Source organism: Fonsecaea nubica (genome assembly GCF_001646965.1).
Source record: "Fonsecaea nubica strain CBS 269.64 chromosome Unknown Scaff166, whole genome shotgun sequence".
Taxonomy (NCBI): domain Eukaryota; kingdom Fungi; phylum Ascomycota; class Eurotiomycetes; order Chaetothyriales; family Herpotrichiellaceae; genus Fonsecaea; species Fonsecaea nubica.
The window spans coordinates 1-23,409 of record NW_019173839.1 but is presented as its reverse complement, the minus strand read 5'-3'; the positions used below and the strand labels follow the sequence as shown (position 1 = coordinate 23,409).

At 53.0% G+C, this 23,409-nt stretch overlaps 8 protein-coding genes across 8 annotated transcripts; 6 read left to right on the top strand and 2 right to left on the bottom strand.

Moving 5' to 3' along the window:
* Window positions 1-1,627: 1,627 nt before the first annotated feature.
* On the bottom strand, window positions 1,628-2,594 carry AYO20_11568 (hypothetical protein; the record flags this gene model as incomplete). Its single annotated transcript, XM_022649815.1, has 2 exons — window positions 1,628-2,311; window positions 2,376-2,594. 2 exons carry the CDS (start codon window positions 2,592-2,594, stop codon window positions 1,628-1,630), a joined length of 903 nt encoding a protein of 300 aa, XP_022494215.1.
* A 939-nt stretch (window positions 2,595-3,533) lies between these two features.
* AYO20_11567 (hypothetical protein) lies at window positions 3,534-5,267 on the top strand (the record flags this gene model as incomplete). The annotated part of the gene is made up of 1 exon (XM_022649814.1): window positions 3,534-5,267. One exon carries the CDS (start codon window positions 3,534-3,536, stop codon window positions 5,265-5,267), a length of 1,734 nt encoding a protein of 577 aa, XP_022494214.1.
* Window positions 5,268-5,850: 583 nt separating this feature from the next.
* On the top strand, window positions 5,851-7,848 carry AYO20_11566 (hypothetical protein; the record flags this gene model as incomplete). Its single annotated transcript, XM_022649813.1, has 2 exons — window positions 5,851-5,976; window positions 6,025-7,848. 2 exons carry the CDS (start codon window positions 5,851-5,853, stop codon window positions 7,846-7,848), a joined length of 1,950 nt encoding a protein of 649 aa, XP_022494213.1.
* Window positions 7,849-9,073: 1,225 nt separating this feature from the next.
* AYO20_11565 (3,4-dihydroxy-2-butanone-4-phosphate synthase) lies at window positions 9,074-9,796 on the top strand (the record flags this gene model as incomplete). The annotated part of the gene is made up of 1 exon (XM_022649812.1): window positions 9,074-9,796. The coding sequence occupies one exon, from the start codon at window positions 9,074-9,076 to the stop codon at window positions 9,794-9,796; it is 723 nt and encodes a 240-aa protein (XP_022494212.1).
* A 1,533-nt stretch (window positions 9,797-11,329) lies between these two features.
* Window positions 11,330-12,085, top strand: AYO20_11564 (hypothetical protein; the record flags this gene model as incomplete). Its single annotated transcript, XM_022649811.1, has 1 exon — window positions 11,330-12,085. The coding sequence occupies one exon, from the start codon at window positions 11,330-11,332 to the stop codon at window positions 12,083-12,085; it is 756 nt and encodes a 251-aa protein (XP_022494211.1).
* A 753-nt stretch (window positions 12,086-12,838) lies between these two features.
* AYO20_11563 (hypothetical protein) lies at window positions 12,839-13,537 on the bottom strand (the record flags this gene model as incomplete). Its single annotated transcript, XM_022649810.1, has 1 exon — window positions 12,839-13,537. The coding sequence occupies one exon, from the start codon at window positions 13,535-13,537 to the stop codon at window positions 12,839-12,841; it is 699 nt and encodes a 232-aa protein (XP_022494210.1).
* A 779-nt stretch (window positions 13,538-14,316) lies between these two features.
* On the top strand, window positions 14,317-20,491 carry AYO20_11562 (hypothetical protein; the record flags this gene model as incomplete). The annotated part of the gene is made up of 2 exons (XM_022649809.1): window positions 14,317-14,605; window positions 14,664-20,491. The coding sequence occupies 2 exons, from the start codon at window positions 14,317-14,319 to the stop codon at window positions 20,489-20,491; spliced, it is 6,117 nt and encodes a 2,038-aa protein (XP_022494209.1).
* Window positions 20,492-21,408: 917 nt separating this feature from the next.
* On the top strand, window positions 21,409-22,699 carry AYO20_11561 (hypothetical protein; the record flags this gene model as incomplete). Its single annotated transcript, XM_022649808.1, has 2 exons — window positions 21,409-22,069; window positions 22,212-22,699. 2 exons carry the CDS (start codon window positions 21,409-21,411, stop codon window positions 22,697-22,699), a joined length of 1,149 nt encoding a protein of 382 aa, XP_022494208.1.
* Window positions 22,700-23,409: the final 710 nt, after the last annotated feature.

Sequence of the window (23,409 nt, the reverse complement as noted above, 5' to 3'; positions counted from 1 at the left end):
ATCGGATCGGGATCTCTTCTCGCCGACCTTTGGAATTTTGAACTACTGTCAACCCTTATGATACTGCATTCATTTTCCTCTCAAACATGCTTGACAGAAGGCTGTGCTACTTCACTCAAAACTGACAAGCCACTGATCAGCCAGAAAGCCGCAGATCAAAGCAAAAGCAGCCCCCGTCCCAACAACAAAAGACTTTCAACCAAAATTCCCGTAGAGCCAGAACTCTCACCACACCACTATCCGCATTCTCTCTCTGCTCATGACTCATAGTATCGCCCAACAATTCTTGCCTAACCAACCGTCTTGACAAAGAGCCTCTCCCTCCAAACGAGATTGGATTTATTCGGAGCGGGTTGAGGCTGGAGGACTCAACAAACGATAGCGCCTGGCTCCCTGTTGTTGTTCGCTTCAGGTCTCTTGGGTGCCTATGCCCAACCGTTAATATGAATGCTTCATCCCAATGGGTGACCGAGACGTACCATTGGCACCGCAGCTCCGCCTAGGGGTGCTATTTGCACCAACCATTCAGAGAAAGGCATGGATCAGAGACCTAAAAAAAAAAGGTTCCAAAACTTCCCGTCAGTCTTGAAAGCGACGGAGTTTACAAGGGCTATAAAGAGCCCAGCGCCTCAGAAAATGTCTTGACTTCTTCATCGCTCTTTGGCTCTGAAGTCGTAACTTGCCTCCTCCCAGGCGTGAGTTAATAACTCACACAATACAGAAGCCTTTGGGCACCCGAAGAATGATGAGCTCTTCAAGTAGGGTCTTGCCACAATTTCTGACTTCGGGCTGCATCTCCAGAGTGTTGAAGGGACGGATGGGTGCGAACGATGACGACGCCGATTGCGAGGTGCGACGATACAGCTACGAGCCATGTCAGGAAAGCAAGCCACAGCTCGAGACATACCAGTACCAAAGGCAATCTTCTTGACAGCTGGCAGCGTGGTGTAACCGCTAGACTGCACTGAGCCAGTCGACGCCATCGGTTTGGAGGAAGAAGAGCACGACCCACATGGAATGAGAGGCCCGGGTGTCAGGAAACAAAGTCCCAGCAAAGTCTGTTATGGAATGCTGCTAGACAGCAAGGGAGTGGTGCATAGCATAGAGAGTGTGGTGAGAGGTGAGAAGTAAAGAGACGAACGCAAGGACTAATATCTCGACTTTGGACAGGCACAACAAGGCAGGAGGCGCTCTGGTGTATTGGTAGGTACGTCTAACACTCATTCTCTGGGGAAGCCACTCTTACCACAGTCGTCCATCTACCCGACGTTCTATTGGACGTTTCGTGGAAGGAAGGAGCATCAGATACCCTGAAGCAGACCTTTTGCCACGATCAAACCTCAGAGAGCCGCTTCCATGTCCATGCGCGTACCATGTCTAGGGAAGCAGGGAGGCCCCATGACGTCTCATGCCGGTATCAGAGCGGCCTGCGTTGATCACAGCAAGCGGAAGGCAAGCTCTGTGTTCGACTGACTATTTCCTTCCAAAGTTCTGGGGCATGAAAAGGAAAGATGACCCGGAACAGACAGCCAGGGAACTGGCGAAGATGGGAAGGAGAAGTGCTCTCCGTAAAAAGAATGGCCATTCCAATCTGCTTCGTATCTAGGCGTATCCTATGCGAACGTCCTCAGGAAAAGTAGTTCGCTTCCATATCTGCTAGTAAACCAGGCTGTCCAGAGCCTTTGGGGTTCCACCCGAGCACCCTCTGCGTCTTTTCGCTTGAAGTTGGGTTATCAGCGCTGAATGCCAAAGCGAGAAACCCAAGAGTCCCCATGGCCTCCTCAGCAGTTTTGCTTTCCACCGGCATCCCCAACTTCTTGCCAACAACCCCGGCAATATCCTTCATTGGAACACCTTGCTCCGCAACGGCGTGGTAATAGGCGCCTGGTGTACCCTTTTCAAGCGCGAGGCGGAAGAGAACAGCTGCATCCTGGCGATGAACGGCTGGCCAACGACTCGATCCATCGCTCAGGATGATGACCGAACCGGTCTGTCGCGAGATGTCGATGAAGCGAGGAATGAGCCCGCCATCGTCTTTGCCGTGGACTGTGGGTGGGAGACGAACGATCGAGCCACGGATCCCCTTCTCCTTTGACAATTTCACAACAAGATCCGCCGCGCCCTGTCTCGTCTCGAACGCCGTACCACGATCAGGCTCGGCGTCTTCAACGGCCAGTTCGCCTTTCACAGCAACTAGGGTGCCGGAGGCGATGACCAGTGGCTTTCCTGTACCAACCATGGCTTCACCCATGGCCTCGATAGCGGCTCGGTCGACTGCAGCGGCTTTCGCATAGTCGCTGAAATCGTGGATCTACAACACCTGGTCAGCAAGTGTGGGAAACGGGCTCCTCCACAGGTTAATGGGATATTCTCACGAATGCAAGGTGAATGGCCCCGTCAGCTTGCTTCGCGCCGCTCTTCAGACTCTCTAGGTCCTCAAGGCTGCCCCGGTGAACCTGTGCCCCAAGTTTGGAGATGGTTTCCGCAGAGGCGTCGCTTCGTGCGAGTCCCAATACTTGATGACCGTGGTCAAGGAGTTCTTGGATGGTTGCGCGACCTATGAACCCGGCAGCACCGGTCAAGAACACGAGCATTGTTGTCGAGATATCTTAGGAGCGAGTTAGGAAATCCAAGTGGTATAACAGAGAAGTTTCTCAACGAAGCAGACGTAGTGGATGGTAGGGAAGCTCGAGATGGGATGTCACCCTTCGTCCACGCACAGCATTTATACTATTTTCCCCTACGGCGCCCTACGCTCGCTGGACTATCCCTGAACATGCACAGCTCGGATTTATCTTCTCATTTTCCTCCAGCGAAGTATTTGATGTGATGTGGATCTTTCTAAGTCCGAGAAAACACTCTATGCGACGATTATTAGATCGTTTGAAGACATGATGGCAGCCGGAGGTGGCGAGGCACGGATCCCTCACACCCAGATTGTGGGGAGCAGTCGCGAGGCGCTAACCAGGACTCGTATTTCGATTGTGATGGTAATATCGAGTTGGGATCTCCAAGAGCGGGCCTTGGATACCCCGAGTCCGAATGTAAAAGTCGATTCGATTCTTGGTCTGTCCCACTCGAAGGTTTTAGGCCTCCTAGGTGCTCTTATTCCCATTACAAATGGAGGCTCGCTGGGACGGACAAGTTTGGGATCGTCCGAACGAAAAGAGATTTGTCAGGAATACCAAGTACATACCTAGTATGCTGGCAGACGGGGAGCAGTAGTCTCTGATGGCAGAAGAAGTTGAAGGTGCGTTGAAGAGAGTCCAGTGGGTGGTGGACAGAAATAGCCAATCAAATCAGGCCGCTTAAATTTCTACCAAGTGAGGCTTGGCGGTCTACGAGACTGCGTTCCTCTACAACTACGAGTACCGGTCACAATCACATTGTAGCCTTTCCATCTACATGTATCTCATTTTAGAGATGTTGCAGGCTTCCCTAGCCTCGGACTAACATGTCACTTGACGCCTCACTCTTCTGGACGTGGTCGCTGTCGGTGTCACGCCATATGACCTGGAGGAAGCGGGTCAAGCATGGATCTCGACGACAGCCCGGATGAGACTGGCGACCCTGCGGACGTCAACAATCCCTCGTCAGAAGCTGCCCATGTAGATGATCAGGCACCTAGAGATGCCCACGTTATGCCACTCGAAACGTCCAAGGATGCGTCTGCTCCGCTCGCGTTCCACTATCGAAAATGGGAACGACTTCGCAAACACTACCGGGACCAGTATCTCGACGTATTCAAGGAGACATTTGGCACTGAGGACAAAGGCGATGTCGCTGGGGATCTACCGCCAACTCAGCTTGGGGCGGTCCTTTGGCAACCTGACGAGAAAGCTAGGTTGTACGACGCGCTGGGTCGGAAAGGCCGGCATGATTTGAAGGCTCTCTCGACGTTGGTGGCAACAAAGTCCGAGGTTGAGATCAAAGCATACTTGGACAACCTGCGAGGCCAGGACACCGACCGCCAGCTGTTTGAGGCACAACCTAAAAACATCTCCCACGCAGACATCCCCGCTGCTATTGAGATCGGCCGTCGATGTGAGGCTGTCCTTGACACGGCCGCGGCTGCTTTGTCAGCGTTTCAAGAACAGTACGATGCTACCGTTGGCCAAAACCGCAATGACTTGTGGTTCATTGATCACGAGCTGGCGGCAGAGCTGGATCGGAAAAGCGACGAATTTACAACATCTAACAACACTAGCAGCCAAGAGTCTGATGAAACACCTGCGCCAATTTCGGACAGAGCAATCCGAGCTTTTCGGCTCTCGACGTTTCTCGAACTGAGCGAATGTTTCTTCATGAACAGAGATGCTGATAGCCCAGACTCATGGCAAAATATAGACGAAGAGGATGAACGGCCAGCTCTGACCCTGGACAGTGTAACTCTATTCTACGATTTGACTGTGAATCTTGCATGTCGGTTGATACAGTCGGCTCTTTTCATTGCCAAGTCTCGCATCCGCGCTGCCGCGTCGAAAGACTACCAACCTGGAGAACTCGTGAGATCTGAAGACGTGCATGCAGCTCTGGATGTGTTGGGGGTCACAAAGGACTGCGACACCTTCTGGATTGGGTTGGCAAGGAGAAACGGTCTGAGAGTCGTGGACGACGCACATCGAAGAGGAGTCGATGCAAAGACCGCCATGTCGTACGAGAAAGTAGAGGAAATGTTGTCATCTCGCTCCAGGAATAGGTCAGACTCAAGAACATCGACCACTTCAAGGAGAAGCGATTCAACATTGGACGAGACCTCAGATGCAGAAGATCTTGTGAGCGACAATCTTGACGACTCTGGCTCCGATGACGATGAGCAGTCTTCTGCGGAGAATAGCGACTCTGATGCAGCAAGTGAAGGTGCAGAGGTAGATAATCCTAATAGACAGGACTATGGTTCATCGTCCGAGGAGCATCCAACCTCGCGGATGCCGAGGGAGAGGCGAATCCAGCTTCTCGAACAAGAGCAAGATGACTACCTGGAAGAAATGGACCGAGAAGCCCGGAGGCAGGAAGAATCACGGTTGTTGTCCCTGATCAGGCCCCAGGAAGCTCAAGAGGAGAAAGGCATAAAGGAAGAATCATCCGTAGAGTTGGGAAGTCGACCGCGCGTGCTGAGAAAGGCTGTTGAAGACTGTCTGGGATGGTCTGTGGAATACGAGGCAGAATGGGAGCGACATAAGAGAACACGGGTTTTGGAGAGCGCATCGGTTGCTGAGCCCGCACCGAAGAGGAGGAGACTAGAGCCTGAGAGTGACCAAGGCTGACACGAGGCTTCATACATGTGTACATCTTTGTTGTGGAAGGGGTGGGAGTCAAACTCCTGTTGTACCTTGGCCCCTGTAATAATAGTGGACACCAGATGATCTCAATGGCTAAAGGTTGGTGGAAAGCCACCAAAGCTTAGTTTTAGGGGCGGATCGTCAAACTTCCAACCCGGGAAATTCACCGCCTCGGCCTGTAAACAACATGGAGCTCCCCATTGAACACCCAATTGACTGACACCACTCTGATTCACGACATTTATGGCAAGACACCTGATGCACTCTATACAGACAAAAGAGGAGTTAGAAGAGGAAACAATGTCTTCTTTGTCCTAAACAGCAACGCCATTTCCCCGGCCTAAGCACGCGACTGACGCGTGGGTGGTGACGCGAAGTGCACGGAGTATCGGGAGTCTAAGCGGCAGCTTCAACTTCTGGACTACATATTTCACTACCAGTACTTGGCGAGCGTCCTCCGACTTGTCCTTTGTCTTCTGTCACCTCATTGTTTGAAGTACTCGACGCGTCCAATCCCAAACTGTGAGACAATCCAGCAATACAACAGCGCGACATCACGTCCAACAGGATGGGACTTCGAGAAGTGACATGCGAGGACGACCGCGCCCTGCAAGAGATTGCAGACTGTCTGGCTGGTTCGCACAAGATCTTGCTCGTGACGGGCGCAGGCATCAGTACCAGCTGCGGCATTCCCGTGCGTATCGATGCTGCTTTTGTTTAGTGTGGTATTAACTGTGCAAAGGACTTTCGATCCAAAGATGGACTCTACAACATGATCCCCGGGCAGACCATGCTCCCAACACCACCATCATCCGAGCCGTCCACTCCCACCCACACCCGATTTAGAGACCTCATGGCTGAGGATGGTTCTTCGTCTCAATCAAAAAGCAGAAGAGTATCGTCGAGTCCGTCGTCAAGGCTCAAGGGTCAGGATTTGTTTGATTCCCGAGTGTTCCAGCATGCTGAATCCGCCACAATGTTCTACCACTTTATCGCTTCGCTCCGACAAAAGATCCGCGACGAGGTACGGTCCACGAGCTCCGTCCACAAATTCGTCAGAGTACTGCGCGACGGTGGCCGGTTGATGAGGTGCTATACCCAGAACATCGATGGTCTCGAGCTAAGAGAAGGGCTTGTGACAGACCTAGCACGCGGGAAAGGAAACAAACGCAGGTTCATGAAGAAGCACTACGGGGCTCCGCGTCCTACGTTAACAGCCGGTACCGACTTCGATGGAGGGTGCGAAGTCGTGCAACTGCATGGTGACTTGGAAAAGCTACGGTGCACCATGTGTTCAACCCAGTATCCCTGGACCGACGAGCAGACCGAGATCTATATGGAAGGAGCCGCGGCGGACTGCCCAAGATGCAGAGACAAGAGTGACGAAAGACAAGCGAGCGGCAAAAGAGGTCTTGCGGTGGGCGCACTTCGACCGAACATTGTCCTCTATGGAGAAGATCATCCTTCTAACACTTTGCTCACACCCCTGATCCCTTTCGACGCCAGCTGTCAACCTGACGTGTTGATCATCATGGGAACATCGCTGAAAGTGTTCGGGCTCCAGAAGATTGTGCGGGAATTTGCAAAAGCTGTTCATTCACACAAGAATAACAAAGGAAGGGTGATCTTTGTCAATCGAACTCGGCCAGCAGAGAGTGTGTGGGACGGCATCATCGACGACTTTATCGCAATGGACTGCGACGATTGGGTGGACGATCTGAAGAGACGCCGACATGATCTATGGCTCCGACAAGGCGAGATCGATCTGGCAGTGACGAAGTCGCAGCAACCCAAAAGAAAACGAAAGTCCGTGGAAGAATGTGATGGGAAGGAGAATAGACCTCAGAAGAAGACGAAGATATCTGTGGACATCCCTCGTCCTGCAAAAGCCAGACAAGCCTCTTCCGGCACCCCTTGGAAGAACACGCCTGCTCCAAAGAAAGCTACCATACCTTCCGAGTACCCATGGCGAGGAATACTTTCACCTCTTGCACAGGCGAATAGAGCCCGAATTTCACCTTTCACGTGTCCGCATCGGACAGGGACAGAGGATGAGGCCGGCGTTGTAAGTCCGAGCAAGCGAAGATCGCCTATCCGCCCACCATTTTCTCCTTTGACGCCTGGCCCTCCTACCACTGCTGAAAGGGCCAACGACCAGACACCCGTCCGAGGTTTTCAGCGAAGGACACCAAAGCGGCCTGCTTTCTCGCCTTTCACACCAGGGGTTCGATCCGGGAGCAAACTGAAGAGGGAGATATTTATAAATAACTATCTGGACAACCCAACTTTACCCAACAGTCCTGCAGACAGGGACATGCAGGGAGCGCTGCCTTCAGATGAGGCAGACACAATCATTGTGATACCAAACAAGGCGGGTGCACCTGCGACCGAATTGAATGAGTCCAATTTTATGGCACAGATCTGGCAGCGAGTGAGAGATGGACGGTTCTTCTCTTATGCGCGGGATTCAGACTCCATTCGAGAACCGGCCGAAGAGGACATTACCGAGGTCGAGACACCATCGAAAGGTCCAAGAGGTCGGAAAATCGACGTTTTTGCCGACTGATTCGGTGCTGCGGACGAAATGATGGGTATGGACTCGTTTTCAAGCCCAAGCGATGGATAGACACCCTTGTTGATTTGGCACGAGGCTATGAATATACGACTGGAGGCAGCGCATTCAGGTAGAATAATGAATGGGAGGGGCTTCTCAGCGGAAGGCATTGCTTGCTTTGGGCGTCTTGGAGTTGTATGACCAAGACACTATTCGGTTCTTGAAAGAAAAGCGGTCCCGCAGGTGCCCAGAGTGCCAGACCATGAACAATGCCATTGCTAAGGACTTGACTGGGTGACTTGGATGTCACCAGAGTTGCTTTACTCTCTCTTTCGCTCGCATTTTGGCTTTTGCGCCAGAAGCATCTCGCCCGAGTGTTTCCGGCCGAGGCAAAACTCCTCATCCCCCAAAAGTCTGTACCACTGACTGCGCTGACTTGCTACTACTGCGAACCAAGACAACCATCGCTTGAAGATTTCTGACCAATTCTTGACGGGCACATGACAAATGGACCGCGGTATTAGCGACCGCCACGGCCTCTAGGCTGACCCATCTGCCCGGACGTGGGCGTTTGGTTGTTCTCGACTTTCTCCAGAAGTTTTGCCAGCCAGCGGCGCCGCCAGTATATCATTCCGAGACTTCCCACACCCCCCTCCCTCCCTCTCCCTCCCTCAAACCTCTCTCGATGCTGCCTCCGTGAACGAAACCCACCAAGGATACCCCCGGTGCTTTTTTTTATTTTCTAACTATCTACAGGACGTCGGCCTGCCAATCCGACAAGAAAAAACCAGTGTGCGGAGTCTATTGTATCTATTGCCGTGTCTTAAAAGAAGAAGAAAAGAGAAACAAGAGAAAAGACCGACCGTTATTTTTGCGCCCCGTCTCGGACTCTTGGATTTGCGGGCCTCGGTCTACGAAGGACTGCACCAACAACAAAAGAAAAAAGAAGAGGAAAAGTTCAGAGCCCTCGACAATCAGCCTTTTGCAGAGGTTGTGAGGAGGAGGACTGTTACATCTACTTAATCGCTTGGGATATTTAGTGCTGTCCCAGGCACTGTCTGGTGGCCCTTGTTTCGCTGCAGGAAAGCCAAGAGAGGGAACGTCGCAAAGACAGGAGAACATTTTCACAGGAGTAAAAACACACAGGAAAGAAGAGCACAGACTGCTCACGAGAACATAAAAGCTCATTACTGCCTCCTACAGTCGCCAAACTCGCTTCACCAAGGTCCCACGAAATATGCAGCCCCCCAGCAATTTGCCCAAGGGCTTCGACTCCATCGAGTCTACCATCGAGGCGTTCCGCAACGGCGAGTTCATTGTGGTACTTGACTCCCAGGATCGCGAGAATGAAGGTGATCTGATCATCGCCGCCGAGGATCTCACTACCGAAAAGATGGCCTTCATGGTCCGCTACACCAGCGGTCTGATCTGTGCTCCCATCACCTCTCAACTCGCTGTTGAGCTGGCACTCCCGCAGATGGTGGTGGACAACGAAGACCCCAACCGTACGGCCTATACCATTTCGATTGACTCGAATGACGAGAGTGTCACCACCGGCATTTCAGCCCACGATCGTGCCTTGACCTGCCGCACCCTTGCCAGCAAGAAAGCCACCGTCGACAGTTTCCGCCGACCCGGCCATGTTTTCCCGCTTCGCGCCAGGGACGGAGGTGTCCTGGAGAGAACGGGCCACACCGAAGCAGCGGTCGAGTTCTGTCGCCTAGCGGGCAAGCCCCTAGTCGGCGTCATCTGCGAAATGGTCCATGACGGAGAGCCTGTCTCGGGACAAGCGGCCATGCGCGAGCCCGGTATGATGAGACGCGATGCGTGTCTAGAGTTCGGTCGCAAGTGGGGATTGAAGGTTTGTACGATCGAAGACCTGGTCGACTATGTGCAGAAGGAGAAGACGGTGAGGAATGGCAACGGGCATGTGACCAACGGGGTAAATGGCCATCATTGATGAAGAATTTTGAATATGAGAATCACGAGCGTATTGCTAGACATGGAATGAAGATAAGATCGCGTACAATGAATGATTGCAATGTACTGAACTTATGGGACCGACAACCTCATGCGCAGCGCAGCTTCAACCAGTCACACAGTAATAAATCCAGCACAAAATGAGGCCAGGTTGTGGATGACGTCAAGCCGCTTGACCTGCTTGTTAGGTACACGCTTTTCCTCCCATGCATTTTCTGTGTCTCGGTCTCTCGGTCTCTTCTCACCTCAGCACTTAATAGCATCGTCGCATCCATCACGGGCTAATACGATACGAGTATCATTGCAACTCACGCTGGTGACGCTTCCCCATGTTTTGCTCCTCGTCCAATACTGCTAGTACTCGGAATGAAATTTCGCCCAACAAAACTATACAGATGACTGTCACAACCCGCAGGGTATTCACCTCGTGAAGTGACTCGAGCTTGGACTGTCCAAGAATCAATCTCGCTCGATCCTTCCATAACAGGGCTGGAACCACTCTGACTAGGAGGACTCGTACATCTCCATCCCCCGGGCGGCAAGGCGCAGGCTTGGGGGGTAATTGTGTCGGATTTTGCCAATTTTTGTGGTTGCCTCCCCTGGGATCAACCTCGTCTTCAGAAATCCACGTCGCCCCCCGAATGCAGGCGAAAAAACAATCAGTCAGATTTGGACCCTGGCTAACCTTCCAAGATAGCAAAGAGGCCACCAAGGCTTCTCTTCAGCCAGGTTCAATAATGTCCTCGTACCTCTTCAGGCGCTCGTCTCTCCTCTGCGCCAACCCGCATCTTCGACGGACGCCTCGACAAGGCCGATGGTGTCGCTTTCAGCAGCCGCTATCACCAAATCGCATCGCCCCCAGTCTCAGCCTCACGCTAAGCCGGACATGTTGCATGTGCCCGAATAAAATAGTCGAGCCTGGGATTTGCTTAGGATTTGGATCCTAAGGCCCCCTCCGCTCTCCGAACATGGTTCTTCTCTCTTCTTCATTCCTATTACTTGCACCTTGCTTTTGCCTTTCTGGTTTGCTGTTTTCGTGAGTTCCGCTGGAGCTCGGCTGAGTCTCACGTGGAAGAGTCGGACACATCTTTGGAGGCTTGTCTTGCCGTGGTATCTATTTCTCGCGACCAAATAAGGAGCCTCGTGTTCGGCCGCTGTCTCTCACTCTCCTCCTCCCCTCCCTTTAGCTCTTCTCTCCTTTGACTGCCTACCGATAACATATGTACGTACATAGGAGTTAGGAGTACACGCTCTTGTCTCCTGCAGCATTTCTTCGCTTCTACTTTGGCTACATTGTCTCGGCTATTTGTCTTTCAACTGAGTTCAACTAGTGCACCACACAGCATCATCCCAGCACCGACTCTAGAGCTCAGCTTTCAATCCGCATTGCAACAGGCGCTTCTCTCAGTTCACTTGGTACAGACTTACACCACCAAGTTCTAAATCGCAAAAGCTTGTGCCGAAGAATTCAGCAGAAAGAATTGTTTGCTCGTTGAATTGAGCAACAGACTCAATGGCACCCGCCGTGTCAAATCTCTTCCCTCGACAAGGCTTTGGTGGGAATGGTGGCCCAGGCGATTTCGGCGACGACAGAGGCCCAGGTAAAGGGAGCGGAATCCCGATAGCGGCAATTATTGGAATAGTGATAACAGTTATCATCGTTGGGCTCATTGTTGGCTTCTTCGTCTTCAGACGCCTTCGACTCCGTCGCAACAGAGCCGCAAATGGGTCGATCAACCTCCGATCTGCAACATCCAACAACCCCACAACTGGCACGCCAGCAACCGATCCCTTGAAATATGGCGCCGGTAGTGGTGGGGGTTATACCGCCACGGCCGACCAAAACCAGTCCCTGCTGGGCAATGCAGAAGCACCAGCCATCGTCATGTGGGACCCCAACGCCTCTGACCACGGCGGCGTCGGCTCCACGCAGGACGGCTTCGGGTACGATAACAACCTGAACCTGCAACGACCGGCCAGCGTCGCCAGTTTCTCTGCCCCGCCTCCCCGGTACGAGGAAGCCACCAACAGTACCGGAGGACTTCCCGCGCAAGCGCAAGGCGAGGCCGCGAGCTACTACAACCCGGCGGTACCGATGGGCCAGGAACGCGGGGCCAGTCTCACCAGCCAAAGCGAGGTCCAGGGGTCAAGAACACGCGCCTTGAGCGTCGACCAGCGCAGCGTCAACGGAGATCGGAGTCGGAGCATCTCGCGCTTCAGAGAAGAGGGCATGGTCGACGTCAGTGTCAACGTCGAGCCGAAAAGCTGACGGACCGTCCAGTCTGTCTGATGAATTCTTGTTTGGATGTTTGGTTAGCCTTTGACTTTTGGGGGTTAGTTATACACACACGGCCTGTTCCAAATATTCGAATGTTCAATGTTCATTGTTTCAAGACGGCGGTCAAGTGGGACGGGCATGACGGATGATGATGCCTCACTCACACCGTTAACGTCTGTGTATGTATGTATGTATGTACTTACCTTACTGCCTTACCTGCACGGCGTCCAGGGGAAAATATCACCGAATATGATACCTTGATATCTTGATATGTGCATGGTATGGTATGGTCTGCTACGCCATGAATGGATTTACTCATGTGTGGGCATGGAACACTTTGACTGTTCTGAAAATGGTACAAAACTTCTCTGTTATTTGCCAACACCTTTATGATTCCGTGCTCTATAAGGCGCTAATTAAAAAGCTGGTTGATATATTTTGGGGGTATCCTTTTTTCGGTTGTCCTCAATTTTCCCTGCTTCAAAGGCCCAGGTCCGCAAGCCCGCTCCCTATCCAGCTCGAAAACGCCAGCCTGATAGCGCCGTGACTTTTGTGGATGCAAGAGAAACTGTTCTGGGTTGAGAGCATAAGATCTGGTGGTCGGCCAGCACCGGGAGTGGCGACGCGCTCAAAAGGTGCACATTGCATGGAAAGAAGGGCAGAAAACCCAACATCAGCATGCACAGATTATCATGGTGCAGTTATCGCACAACACCACCAAGATGATAACGCCACCGTCCCTGCTTATTTCTTCACCTCTGGCTTCTTCTCCGAGTAATCCCTAAATAGACCCTGCATGTGCACGTTCGTGATCTTCTGACCTCTGCGGACCTTCCTCTTCTCCTTCTTAGGTTTCGCTGCCAGATCTGTCCGAGCCGGCTCTCCCGTAGACTTGTGATTCATCTTACGAAGCTCTTTGATTGTGTCCTCGACGCTCGGCAACGGGATCTGGTTCCAAAGGTCCTTGAACTCTTGATCTAACGGCGCGTGGAGGGTAGGGTCGTCGATCCAGACCATTCGCGGGTGGTGGTCCTTCTTGTTGCGAGTTACGAGCAATCGGTGCTCGGTCTCGAGTTTGTCGATGGCGTCTTCAACATCAGCCCAGCCATCCTTCAGTTTCGACACCTGGATCCCCATCGCCGTCTCCTGCTTCTGCAGGAACTGGAGTAGGGAGTCGGCATCGGTGATGTTGTGCTCCGGCTTGAACAGGAAGCTGTCTGTTTCCTTGTCATATGTGACTTTTGAGTTGGCGTTGAGGACAGCCAGGAAATGCTGGACAGTGGTCTCATCCCGTCTCTGGACGGGCAAGACAAAGGTGATCAGGTCAGAGGCGGAGATGCGCTCGGGGAACTTTTCGCGCAAGCGGCCAACGGCGTACACAGCGTTGGTGCGCACATCTGTCCCCGCCGGATCGGTCACAGGTGGTGCGTAGAAGGATGTCATATTCGGTGGCTGAGGCTATTCAGAGTGCGAATGTGCTTCTCTTTGTTTGGTGATTCCCCCTGGTTGCGGCGGAATGAGCGTGCGGGTGGGTGCGTGCGTGCGTGCGTGAGGGAGGGAGGGAAAGGGAGGCCTAGTCAAAGGATCCGCTTCCGTTTGCGGTAGAGAATCTATCTCATTTCGAAGTAGCGAGCAGGTGACAGAGCGAGGGAGCCTGTCGAAGATGACTGATCATATGAATGAGCGATGAAGTTGAAGAAGGCTGATCAAGCATGCGAGATCCTCTCCGTGGCTGTTAAGTCATGCATGTGAGTTAAACGGATTTGATAGGCGTGGTGAGAAGTGGGGTGGCAGGTAAAGCGAGTCTGGACGCCCCAGGTGCTACTACGGAAACGATTGGGCCAGTAGGCTTACATAACTAGGCTCCTGCAGGCTAGCCGAACGCCTACAAGGAGATCCGTGGGAAAGCCCCCAAGTCACGTTCTTTCAGTTGCCCGCGCCGCCCGCCTTCTGTCTGTTTAGAGATTCATTCTCGTGCATCTCCAATTTCATCTTGCCCTGCAACATTCCACCTCTCACCATTCACCACGTTCGCTCCCTCTCTTCTTCTTATCCGTCGCTTGCGCAAGCAGCTTCTTGCGCCATGGTGAGACGGGCCGAAGTGACTTTCATCTCACCCTGAAGTTGCGCTTGTGGTGGGCGCATTCTTCACTTATACTTCATCTGTCCCTCCTCCGCCCTTGACGAAACAATTACGACTCTTCAAACCCTCCATCATCACGATGGCAGCCGAAGTGGACGTTCGGGGCATCTCTGCCTTCTCCTCGCTCCCTGAAACGTCCCTCACGTCCCTCATCACTCAGCCAACGCCCGAGCTCGTCACTGCCCTTCTTCGCGCGATTGAGGCCAAGGTGAAAGAGTTTGAGCAGACCAAGTCTCAAAAGGTCAAACTCGAAATCGAACTCGAAACCGTTGTTCGTACAAGTGAGTCCAAGGCAAAAGTTTTACAAAACTCGCGCGACAAGGCCCTTGCGGAGTCAAGTAAACTTCGCGTCGAGTTGCAAACTTCGGGTACGATGATGATAATTCTCACTGTCTCTTGCGAGACTTGCTGACATGTATATCACAGAAAATACACGTTCAAGATTGGAGACTGAACTCGAGCAATACCGTGCTGCCAAAGCAAATGAGAGTTCCGAAATCAATACCCTCACTTCACGTATCTCCTCCCTAGAAGCGTCCAACAGGGACACCTTGGCTTTGCTCGAAGCTAAGAATGCCGCGTACGAGAATCTTTCCGAGGACCTTTCGACGCAGCATTCAAGGATTGCCGAATTCAGAAAAGAAATCAACCAATTGGAGCTGCAGGTGCAGTCCGCAAATGCGACCGTTGCGAGTGCGAAATTCAAAGAGCAGTCACTCCAGCAAGAAGTTGAAATGCTCAAGAAAAACAATGAATGGCTGGAGACTGAGCGGAAGATCAAGGCCGAAGAGCACACCAACTTCCGGAAGGAAAAGAATGCACGGATCTCAGAACTCTCAAGGTTGAATGAGCAGTACATATCTGAAGCTGAAACTCTGAGACGCTCCGAGACTTCGCTCAAACAACGCCTGGAGGAGCAGACAGCCAGGTTTGAAGAAACGTTGGAGGAAATGCAGAAGCTGCGAGAAGAAAAGATATCCGCCGAGGATGCGTTCAGAGTGGAACTGGAGAGCGTGAACCGTCTGGCTGAGCTGCAAGCGGCTTCTGCCGAGACAGCTAAACAGCGCGTCCAAGAGCTCTCTGCTGCTTTGGAGGAAGTCCGCGAGGAGGCTGCTGAAGAGATTGGCACCATCCGCGCCGAGATCGAAACCGAGCACAACGACCGGGTCGCTGCTGAACATCGTGTGGCCGAACTCGAGGAGTCTCTGCAACAGATGTCAAGTGAACTGGAGCAGGCTCGAACGGCAAGACAGAGCACTCCTCAACGTGCAACGAACGGCTCAGGCATCACGACACCGCTTCGACCTGGAACCCCCAGCGGTATTTTCTCTCCAGCATCCGTATCGAGAGGAAAGTCCCAGATGACCATGACTCAACTTTTCTCGGAGTACAAGAAGCTTGAAGCTGAACTAGCCAGCGAGAAGCGTGCTAGAGAGCAGTTGCAGGAGAACCTTGACGCTATGGTCGACGAACTGGAAAACAACAAGCCTGAAATTGAAGAGCTACGCGCTGACCACGCTCGATTGCAGAGCGAAGTTATCGAGATGTCCGCGATTGTCGACAAGACAAACGCTGAGCGAGATACCACCGTGAAGGAGTTGAGGAACTGCCGAGGCCAACTTGAGAGCAAATCACGCGAGGTCGAAGTTCTGGCTCAACAGCTTCGAGACAAGGGTTCAGAAATTCGGTACCTTCTCGTCGAGCAATATGTGCGCGAACGAGGCGAAGCCCTCACTCGAGAAGATTTTGAGGAGTTGGAGAGACAGAGTGAGGCAGCAATGTCGCAGGACATGGCAAATCTCTCCGAAAATCAGCAACTAATCAACCAACGACTCATTGTCTTCAGAAACATCACCGAACTGCAGCAACAGAATGAGAATCAGCTGAAGACGATCCGAAATCTAGTTAGCGAATTAGAGAGCAACGAAGCGAAGGATCGAGAACAACAGAATCATGCTCTCAGTCGCGAACTAGAACAGGCTCGCGCACAAATTGCCTCATACCAGGACGAACTGAGGACCATGGTTGCCCAGACCAAGAGCTTCGTCAAGGAAAGAGACATGTTCCGGAACATGCTGACTAGGCGAGGTCACTTGCCTAGCCAGGTTCAACCGAACGACTTCTCCCGATCGTTGCCAGTCCCCAGTGGAGAGTCTCCAGCAGGCTCAGTGACTGGCGGCGAATCCGACTACGCCAAGCTACTCAAAGATCTTCAACATCATTTCGATTCGTATCGACAGGAAGCCTCGACTGACCACACTGCCCTCAAAAATCAGGTCGCCGAGCTGAGCAGGAAGAACTCTCAGCTGCAAACCGAAATCAGTCGGACTGTCGGGCAATTGACGGCTGCAAACCAGCGATATGAAATGCTACAAGCTAATTATAACTCTCTGAAGAACGAAAACAGTGAGGTCCAGAAGCGGTCATACATCGCCATGGAAAATGCTACCAAAAATGAGCTCAGGACCCAGCAAGTTGCTGAAGAGCTTGTTGAGGCGCGTAATCTTCTGGACAGCCTGCGCCGCGATTCAGCGAATTTGAAGGCAGAAAAAGACTTGTGGAAGAGCGTCGAACGTCGGCTGATCGAGGATAATGAATCTTTGCGAAACGAGCGAAGCCGACTGGATAAGCTCAACGCAAGTCTGCAGACAATCATCAATGAGCGTGAGCAGGCAGATTCCGAAACACGACGTCGACTGCAATCCCAAATTGAGTCACTAGAGTCAGAACTTCAGTCGACCAAGAGAAAGCTCAATGACGAAATCGAAGGAACCAAGAAGACTGCTCTACGACGGGAATATGAGCATGAACAAGCGCAGAAGCGAATCGATGACCTCGTTACCAGCCTGAGCACGACGAAGGAGGAATTGGCATCGGCAAAGACGGCTAGAGACCATTTGCAAGCCAGGGTTGATGAGCTCACGGTGGAACTCCGGTCTGCTGAAGAGCGCTTGGAGGTGCTGAGCAAGCCCGCAGAACCTACGACAGAGGCAAGCGGTCCCGAGGACAATGCTTTGAGCAAGGAACAAGAACTTGCTGTGGAAGTGTCGGAACTCAAGCGTGATCTTGAGCTCAAGGTTTCGGAACTTGAACGTGCCAACGAGCAGGTGGAAGTCTACAAGAACATTAGCCAATCAAGCGAAGAACGCCTTCAAGAACTGAGCGAAACGAACGACCAGTATCGCGAAGAAACAGAGGCTGCCCTTGCTGAGAAAGACGCAAAGATCAAGGATCTCGAGCAACGTATCGAGGATATTTCCGCTGAACTCAATACCACCAATCAAGAACTGTCACGCCTGCGGGACGAACAAGCCGAGTTTGGTCGAAAACTCGATGAGCAGAAGGCAGGGTTCGAATCCGAGATTGAGCGGCTGAAGGAAGAGGCGGAAAAGAGTGCAGAGCAAGCTCAATTCAATCTTGAGGCTTCCAAAATTCAAGCTCAAATTGCCACAGAAGCTCAACAAAACTATGAGACTGAGCTGTTGAAGCACGCCGAAGCAGCCAAGACACTCCACATTGTCAGAGACGAAGCCAATCAACTCAAACTACAGATGGTTGACCTGCGAACACAAGCCGAGACGTCCAAGGCCGATCTTGAGAAGAAACAGGCCAGTTGGGAGGACATGAGAGAACGGTATGAGAGAGAGCTTGCAGACCTCAGAAAACGACGTGAGGAGCTCGCCCAGCAGAACAGCCTATTACACGGCCAACTTGAAAGCGTTACTCAGCAGATTACGGCTCTGAAACGTGATCGTGCAGCCCTGGCAGAAGACGTGAATGGAGAAGCGCCTGCCCAGCCCTCCGCGGAGCTTGACAAACTGCAAGAAGTCATTACCTACCTCCGGCGGGAGAAGGATATCGTCGATGTTCAATACCAGCTCTCGGTCCAAGAAGCCAAGAGGCTACGGCAACAGCTAGACTTTGCACAGTCGCAACTGGACGAGACGCGACTGAAGCTCGACCAACAACGACGATCTGAGGCCGATGCTGAACGCAATGCTCTCAGCCACAACAAGCTTATCGAGACTCTGAATGAGTTGAACCTGTTCCGCGAAAGTAGTGTTACGCTGCGAGCAGAAGCAAAGCAAGCCACTCAAGCATTGGCCGAGAAAACTCGACGCGTGGAAGAGCTAGAAGGCGAAGTTCAGTCTTTGCACGCCCGTGTTGCTGAGCTGGAGAACTTACTGGAGTTGAAAGAGGGCGAATTGAAACTGAGCCAAGAAGACCGGGACCACTGGCAACAACGCACCCAGAATATTCTCTCCAAATACGACCGCGTCGACCCTGCCGAAATGGATGCTCTTAGAGAGAAGATGACCTCCCTCGAGCAAGAGCGTGACGAGGTCCGGGTAGAGCTCGACAAGGCAGTTGCCGAACGCGACGAGGCTCGTACAGCGCTTCAAGCACAGATCGAGAGCACACAGGCAGCAGTCGACTCTGCTAAAGGCGAGTTGAAGACGAGATTGGAGACGCAGTTCAAAGGGGTCCTCAAAGAGAAAAACAATACTCTACGCGAGAGAAAGGTCGAGTTTGACGCCCTCGTGGCCGAACGAGATGCGTTGCACACAGAGCTAGATTCACTGAAGGAACAACTCGCAGCCACTGAAGCACCTCCTCCAGCGGCACCAGTTCAAGTCAATGGCGAACATGCGGCAACTGACGACGCTTCAGCTGTGAGCGGTACAACTGGCGCCGACACAGCCGTACTGGCAGCTAGGATCAAAGAACTGGAGGAGTCGTTGGCAGAGAAGACCAAGGAACTGGACGAATTGAACTCTGCACAGGAGGAGAGATTCAAATCAAGAGTGGCAGCCAATGAGGCCATCCTCAATAAGCGGCTGGCCGAGTTTAAGCAACAAGCCCAGCAAGCGAAAGTGGCTGCTCTTGAAGAGTTGACGGCGAAGCTGAATGCTCAGCACCAACAGGAACTTGAGACGCTCAGAGCTACGTCCGTGCCTGTTGCCAGCGAGCTGCAGAAGCCGTCCGAAGAACCAACAGGCGCCCCTGCTCCTGTGACCAACGGCGAGATTCCTGACGAGGTGTTGCTGTCTCTGTCAGAAGAGAAAGTCAAGTTACTCGTGAACAAGAACGAAATTGTGCGACGCATTGTCCGAAACAACATCAACAAGGGATTGGAGAGAGAAAGGGAGAACATTCGGAAAGAACTAGCGGCATCCCAGAGCTCCCAGAACGAAGGGACTCCTGCGGAACTGCCTGAGGACATGGAAGAGCGGCTCAAGGCCGAGAAAGAAGCGGTCATCAAGCAGAAGGAGGCCGAGTTTGAGACAGAGAAAGAAGCTTTGATCAAACAGTATGAAGAGAAGCTCGCTCAGGAAAAGCAAGAAATGACCAGCAAGCACGAAGAGGAGCTCAAGACTCAGAAACTCCAGTTCGACGAAGAGTCGGCGAAGAAAATCGAAGAGCAAGTCAGAAATGCTGAGCAGTTGGCAGAGAAGCGAGGAACTGTCAAACTTAACATGTCTCAGAACAGAGCAGCTCTGGCAACTGCGAAACTGGACGTGGTGAGAAAAGCAGCAGAGGAAACCCCTGAAAAGCCGGTCGGGGAAGTATGGCAAGTTGCCAAAGACGCCAAACCCACAGCTACGGGCACTCCAGCAGCACCAAAGCCAGCTGCTGGGCCAGCTCCTCCAGCTCCGCCAGCTCTTCCAGCTACTCCGGCCACTCCGGCCACTCCAGCCGCACAAGGCAGCGCGAAGCCAAACGTCCCTGTCAAAGCAGATGAGACGACTCAACCTCAGAAGGCGGCTCCCGAGCAACAAGCAGCAGCCCAACCTGCTTCGCAGCAACCTAAGCCAAACCCACCCCCGCAACCTGCGCCACAGGCCAGTCCTGCTCAATCTGCTCAACCGCCTAAGGCCGCTCAACCTGCTCAGCTCGCTCAATCCGGTCAATCCGAACCTGCAAAACAGCCTCAACCCGGGGCGGCCTTGATGCACCAACTTCAGTCTGGTATTCCGCGGGGTGGATCGAATCGTGGTCGAGGAAGCGGCATCCCAAGAGGACGTGGAGCACCCCGAGGCGGCCGCGGTGGTGGCCCAAATGTGCACACCGGTGGTAATCAACAGACAGGCCGAGGTGGAGGGGCCAATAGTCCGAACCGAGGAGCGTTGAACCCGCAAGCCGCTCAATTTACTCCCGGTGGTGGAAACAAGAGAGCTCGAGAGGATGGCGAGATTACGGACAATGGTGGGCAAGGGAAGAGAATCCGTGGCGAAGGAGCTGCGGCACAATAGCGGCCTTGCAAGCTCAAATGCTCTGCCGAAGGAGTTCAACAATGAACGGATGACGGTCTATTGCATGTTAATGGTAACGGCAGCCGTGGGCTGGGTCTCTGGCATCTGATTAGAACAAGGAAAATGGGCGGGTGCTGAAGAGTATGTCAGCCCGTGAAATGGGAAATTTAAATGGAAATGCATTGGGGGAAAGAGTGTCTACTATGTTCTGTACAATAAAATCAACGGGCTCGCTTTGAGCAGAGGTTTTCTACCAGATTTTCAATCCAATCATTAAGGGTCTTCAGGAAGCGAGAGGTGTCTATACACACGTGCCCGGTACTTGTATACCTCGTATAGAACTCGTAGAAGGATATTTACCCACTGTCGGGAACCCACATGTCCCACCACCACCACCACCACCATGACTGAATTCCCCACAACACGAGGCTGTTGGGCCAAAAGGGGCTTGAGGGGGTATAGAATATTCCTCTGTAGTATCGAGGCGGGGCTGGTGTCAGGTTGTGTAGGATGTGGGGAGTGGGACGGGACAAGTGGATTTGTATCTCCAGGAATTCTCCTAGACTTCATGACTTTGTAGTTTGACATGAGAACACTACATGTCCATCCGGTATACGTATACACAACTTGGAGGGGGTTACAGTGCGAATGGCTCACAAACTTTTGGACACGAGGAACTGGGGACCTCCTCCTCTCCCTCGTCCAATGGTAAGCTCCAGCGGAATCGGCGTCAACAGAGATGAACGGCGTCATGCATGTGAGAACCCAGGGCGGGGAAAGGAAAAGAAAAAGGAAAATCTTGGGTGCTAGCCAGCAGCACACGGTCGATTCTATTCTCACGACTCTCCTCGAAGTCCTTTTGTATTTCTCTCTTCTCCAGGACAACTCTTGATTACAGACACAAGTCAACATCCAAGATGCCAATCCCCACCGAACTCGTCGGGAGTCTTCCTCGACCGGCGTACCTCCAAAAGGCCTTTGCCGACTACGACGCCGGCACCATCACGCGCGACGAGCTCGTCAAGGCCCAGGACCGGGCGGTCGAGGACTCGTTGAAAAACCTCGCCGCGACCGGGGAGGCGTTGATCACCGACGGCGAGCAGCGGGCGAGTTCGTTCGCCACGTACCCCATCACCGACACCCTCGGAGGCACGGGTCTGTCGGAGAATCTCGCCGCCGACGGGCAGTACTTTGCCATCTTCGAGGATGGCCACCACCGCCAGCTGCCGCGCTTGGTCAAGGGCCCCTTTCGGTACAAGACGTACGCCTACGAGAACCTGAAGCGGTCGATGCCCCTGGCTGGTGGACACGCCATGAAACAGGCCGTCATCGCCCCGTCCATGATGTACCTGCTGTACCCGCTCGACGGATCCGTCGAGGGATACTCGCGCGAGGACTTTGAGAAGGACGTCGTCGCCGAGTGCGAAAAGGACATCCGCGGCTGTTTCGCCGCCGGGGCCAAGCGCGTGTCCATCGACTTTACCGAGGGTAGACTGGCCGCGAAGAATGACACGAGAAATCCCTGGACGGGGAAGCATTTGTTGCAAAAGTTCATTGAACTGAACAACCAGGTGCTCGGTAAGTGAGAGCCTGGTACCTATGATGTTCAAGGCGAGAAGAAAGTCCTTTTAGCCGTAGACTCGAACACAAAGAGAGGTTGTCCAACAGCACTTTGACTGGTATACAAGTTTTTGATGTGGTACTGACATGAACTCCCCAGACCGATTCACACCCGAAGAACGCAAGAACATCGGCATCCACACCTGCCCCGGCGGGGACTGCGACTCGGTTCACTCGGCCGACGTCGACTACCACGAACTGTTGCCGTCGCTGTTCCAGATGAACGCGGGCTACTTCCTGATCCAGCTGGCGTCGGAGAAGAACAAGACCAAAGTGTACGAGGAGATCGGGCGCACGATCCGCCGCGACGCCCGGGGTGTCAAGCAGGTCGCCTTTGTCGGTGTCGTCAACCCGCTCAACCCGGAAGTCGAGACGGCCGAGCACGTCTGCGAGGCCCTCATCGAGGCGGCCAAGTACATCCCGCCGGACCAGCTGGGCGCCACCGACGACTGCGGCTTCAGCCCCTTCAGCATCGACGTCAAGCCCAAGCACAAGAACAACCCGGACTTTGCGCGCGAGGTCGCCTTTCAGAAGATCGCGAGCCGCGTAAAGGGGGCCAGGATGGCGAGTGAGCGGCTGGGTTTGTGAGGGCGCCATCTCATCAGTGATCAGCGCGTGAAGGGGGGATACATTCCTGGTGGGAGTGTATGTAATCTGCAGAAAGTCGCGGAAAGCCCAAAAAGTTCACCCCATCTTCAGTCATGGTCACAAGCTCTCTTGCGTGAGCTTACCTAGCAGACACATTGGCCATGAATATAGACCATGATCTTGGACGATTTCGAAAAAGTAATAACAAAAAAGACTTTGCTAAATATGTGTAGAGGGTAAAGTACCTTGTACTCTGGCATATCGTGGGTTGTCGATGTCCAGCCTTGCCCCAGATGTTGTCGAGTCTCAGCCTTGCAGGCGGGGGAATCTGCCTACTGCGCCCTGTTGGCTTTGCTCGCCTGTCTTTCTCGCCTCTCCTCATCTTCAAACAGACCACATTCCAACCACGGTGTTATCTCCTCGTAACCTCGACCTCCCCTCTATCATCCACCTGTACTCGGTACAACTGTATATTCTCTCTCCCTCCAATCAAACAATTCGACACTCCTCAAGCTCGAGTCTCCCCAACTTTGACACGACGACAAGCGACCTCTCTTAACTCCTGCTTGCCTGTTTGAACCTCACCTCCCCTCAGAAGCGAGCGAGTACATAACCATGGATAAACCTCCTCCATCTGCGAAACCGTCGCCGTCTCAGGGAAAAGCAAACTACGTGTCCTCGTCGGGCCATGTTCTGGAGAGGTAGTTAAC